Here is a 4,584-nt window from a genome sequence, read left to right as displayed (position 1 = left end):
AAAGAAAGAAAACGCCCCATCTTCTTTCATTTTGCACACAAATCCTTTGTTAATTTGTTATCGCTCATCGTGGCACATTAACACTAGCGGCCCATTTCCGGTGATTTTAGTTGCATAATATCGCATATTTGTGACGTTTGTCATGTTAAAACCTCCGATATCAAAACTTATGATACCTAATAAGCTCTCTTTTTGGCTCAAACACGAATGAACTCACCGTTCACATATCCTATCGGCATTAGTTTGCGTGTTTTAATACAAATACTAATTATTTATTTACAGTAATAAATAAATAGTTGTTATGCATAAAAAAATATTTAATTAATAAATAATTTTATTAATTAACAATTAACTAATTATTTGTAATAAATAATTAATAAATAACTAAAATTTAAAGTTAAAGACTAATACTGCCAATTTAATTTAATCTAATTTAATTATAGAAATTTGATACAAGGAAAAGGATAGAAAATCATACTGGACATTTTTCACCAAATGTCGAAAAATAGGGCATTTGACAAATTTAACCCTCTAAAATGTTGGAACTATATAGAAGAATAAAAAAATAAAAAACCATATAGCCATAGAATGTAAACCCTGATCTTAAGTGGATTGGTGAATGGCGGATTTGGATTGGTGAATTGAGGGTTTTCATGATCAAATAATATACCTGGCCCATATCTTTAGAATCTCAAAATATTCAGGAAATCAGCGATCAACATAAAGATGCTTGAATGTAAATCCAAATAATAACCATCAACTTATTATTAACAGCGGTGGCCGCTACAGTCAGGTACAGCTACAAATGGAGAATTTTTATGCAATTTATGCGTGTGCAGACCATATTCATCATGGGTCTGAAGGCATGATCGACGACTGATCGTCAATGACAACTTCCTCTATGGCTTCATAGCATGAGTTGGGGTCGCTGTGAACCAGCCATATCACATGTTGGAAACCCTCCACGTCGCAAGGGATGGTGAGGACTCCACTCTGATCCATTCCAAACTCCTCGCTCGATCTCTGCAGCAGAGCGTGTATAAGCGGGTGATTCAAATAAGAGATGCCCACAAAAAAGCGTTTTCTCTCTTTCCCCACGTCCACAGGGAAGCATCCTTCTGGAGCCACAAGACATTGGTCAGATTGAGCATGAACCCTAATAACTTCACCATATTCTTCAACATTCCAGGGCTTCGACCTCAGCGAGACATAGCTGATTTCAAGCTTGCTTTCTCGCCTTAAGAGCCTGGACATCGTCCTCACAATACCCCTCATCATTTTCATTAGGGGTGGTTCTAGAAAATCTCGACAACCAGAGCTCTGATTAGGTGGAGACTGAGGTTTAGTCTCCACAGGTGTTGTTGTCCAATCCAATCTAAAACAAGACTACTGACAAAATTATGTACACCCAGACAAAATTATGTACACCTAAAAGCTACTCCAGGCGAAAATTTCTTCAATCTGAAAAAAACCAGAACCCCAATGGCCAAAAATATGTGAGACTGGAAGCGGTTCTCCATGACGTTATATATATATATGGGTGTCAATGTAAACGTTCAATGAAATCGTTCTTCTTTGGCGGGGAATACCGTAGGGTATTGAGATCCACCATCGGTATTTTAAATTTAAAACAATAAAAGATGAATTGCCTGAAAAATGGGTCGCTGACCATTAAACTTTCTTGGTCCATTGGCAAAATCTGTTTCACCAATCAAATTCAAATGAATTGAGGGCCTACAGAAAAAATTTCACCAATAAAAACCAAATGATTTGACGACCTGTGCATATTATTTTATCGCAGTCAAGAGAATCGGATACATTATTTTATTGCAGTCAAGAGAACCAGACATTATCAATGGCCGTACGCAGTCGTCTTAATCTTAGATTTTGATTCCCTGCGCTTTCGACGCGTTACTTCATGAATCTGTGTCTCTCAAATATTTGTAAAATCGCCCCCTTATTTGTGCTGTTTATTCTCCACATTCATTTTCATGCACGGATTCCGTCATAAATGAATTTTTCATGAACTGATTTCATCATAGGCAGCGTAATATATGCATTTTGACTAATGCATCAAATGGTTTTTTTTAGTGTTTTTTTTTTTAATAATCAGAATGCTATAAAGATTTTCAGAAATTTGGCTTTCAATGGTTTTATTTTTTTTCAGGAACAAAAAAGCTTGATTATATTATATAAGGAATATAATGATCAGAATACATTGCCAGACAGAAACTGCATATGAGCTAGAAACGGACTAATAATCCATTGCAGAAAAAACCTGAGAAAGAGGATAGAATTCCCCAAAACACATAAATCTGATGATCATCCAAATAGACAGTCATTCTCTGTAATAGAGGCCTCAAAGACGATATTTTACAAATACAAACATTTGGAGAACTAAGAACCTCATGGAGGATACAACACAAATTCCAAAAAAGTGATTGACAAAATCAAAATGAGGACAGCAAGGACAAAATTGACAAAACATACCTGACACCAGCAAGATGATATTATGCTTCATGTAAAGAAAATTTTGTGATAGAGAAAACTTGCTTGTCTGAAATTACCTTCATGTGCCATATACCTGGAGCTGTAAACAGACCTTCCTTTGATAAACTGTCTGCCTTCTTGTTCTGTAACCTGTAAATGTGTTGTATGGAACATCCTTCCATCCTTTCCCATAGGAAAACAATCCGCAAGTTGAGGATTGCTAATATGGATTTTTCCCATAACAAAATCAACCATTACTTTGGAATCCCCATAAATTGAGACGCACTGAATGTTAAAGAATAAACAGAAAGAGAGAAGCCCCTCGAGAGCCATCGCCTCCGCTTTGCAGCGGGTCCTTTTCCTCCATTCCACGAAATAAGAAATTGAGTATTTTCATCCATGATGATGTGGATTCCACAGCCACAAGAGTTGTTTTGTGCCACTCCATCAAAGAACTCTTTCGAGAACATGTTATGAACCAGATTATCCATGTTGGGATTTAATCTTTTTTCCTTGGGAGGCTTTTCAGGTAAGGCATCAAAAAGAAAAGAAATACTTTGGATGATTCCCATGAAAGGCTCGTTACTTTCCTTAAAAATTTTGTTGTTCCTCCATCTCCATATGCACCATAAGGTAATGATAAAAATTGGCCTCCAGGATTTCTTTTGCCTGCTCCACCAAACAAAAGCCTCTTGTATGGATGAGTGAGAAGCATGAGGGAAACCATATAAAATTTCCAGAGCTTGCCAAATCTACTGCGTTTTCTGACAGAGAAGGAACATATGACAGTTTGTTTCATCCTCAAATTTGCAAATTGAGCAGAGACCCGGACCCTGCCAGCCCCTCTTTTTTAAATTTCCCAAGATAAGTTTTTATTGTGGAATACAGCCACGAGAAAAAAATGGATTTGGAGAGGCATCCTGATTTCCAGAAATTTGATGGAAAAATAGAGCTGGGAGTGGCATTTCTTGAGGCTATCAGATTCAGGTAAATATCCTTTACTCGAACCTGGGATATCCCTTTCATATCTTTCCATGTTAGGACATCGATATCTAAGGAGCGATGTATTCCGCAGTTTCTCAGACAAACTTTTAAATTCTTCCACTGTCTTGCTACATCCTCAGTCATCCCCATATTGCCATCTTCTTTCCAAATAGGAAAGGGTCCATGCCATTCTGCAATAAGTTTGTCCCAAGTAAAATAACCTTTTCTGTGGAAAAAGTTAAGGAGAGTCTCAGGCAAGCTGATTTCCTCCTGTCCACTCAAGAAAGAATCAAGTCCTATGAGAATCTTGCTACCAGTTTGGAAACTCCAAATCAGATTCTTTAGAAAAAACCCTTCTATCTTACAAAAACTTAGCCATATTGCAGAACCATAAATGGATCCGATTCTTCCCAACCTGAACCAGAATGAGATATCCTTATTGCCCATATACTTCTTTTTTATGGTATCGCTCCATGGACCCTCTCCGAAAATCCATCTCCATAGGGATTTGCATAGAAGGGCCTTTCCAAAACTCCGTAGGTCCAGCAACCCCCATCCCCCAAGATTTTTTGGCAACGAGATGGTAGATAACTTAGACAAGTGATATTTTCTTTTCTCAGCCTAGCCACCCCAAATAAAATTTGATGTTATCTTGTTCATTTTCTGAATAATGCTTGCTGGAAGAAAAAAAGATGCGCCCAATAAACCGCGAGTTGAGTTAGGACTGATTGAGCCAGAATGACTCTTCCTGCCATAGAAAGGCATTTATATTCCCATACTGAAATCTTTTTGTAGTATCTTTCTATTATCCATTGCCAGTCCATTTTAGAGTATCCTTTTGCTTTTAGCTGGAATCCTAAATATTTCATTCCCTAATTGATGGACAGCGCCTCAATCCCAAAGAGAGAGGAAATCCACTCTATTAGTTCCAGATTACCATCATTATGGAAGAGAGCAGATTTGGACTCATTTATTTGTAACCTGTGGCCCTTTGGAACTTTTTGAGGATATCATATAAGCATAACCAAGTGAGCCTGCAAAGCATTCCAAAAATAAGTATATCATCAACAAATAGATTATGAGAAATATAATTGTTCCTGCAGATCCTCA

General features: G+C 37.2%; 1 protein-coding gene across 1 annotated transcript; it reads right to left on the bottom strand.

The window, feature by feature from the left end:
• Nucleotides 1-849: 849 nt before the first annotated feature.
• LOC149176069 (auxin-responsive protein SAUR40-like) lies at nucleotides 850-1,254 on the bottom strand. The gene has a single exon (XM_089421336.1). The coding sequence runs from the start codon at nucleotides 1,252-1,254 to the stop codon at nucleotides 850-852; it is 405 nt and encodes a 134-aa protein (XP_089277462.1).
• Nucleotides 1,255-4,584: the final 3,330 nt, after the last annotated feature.

The sequence above is a fragment of the Pinus tabuliformis genome, chromosome 4_1 (genome assembly GCF_031772625.1).
Source record: "Pinus tabuliformis cultivar Carrire ecotype Pingquan chromosome 4_1, CPIR1, whole genome shotgun sequence".
NCBI classification, from domain to species: domain Eukaryota; kingdom Viridiplantae; phylum Streptophyta; class Pinopsida; order Pinales; family Pinaceae; genus Pinus; species Pinus tabuliformis.
This window is presented reverse-complemented; position numbering and strand designations above follow the sequence as displayed.

Bases quoted from the DNA above. Each gene is read 5' to 3' on its own strand.
- LOC149176069 (XM_089421336.1), bottom strand. From the start codon at position 1,254: ATGTCCAGGCTCTTAAGGCGAGAAAGCAAGCTTGAAATCAGCTATGTC.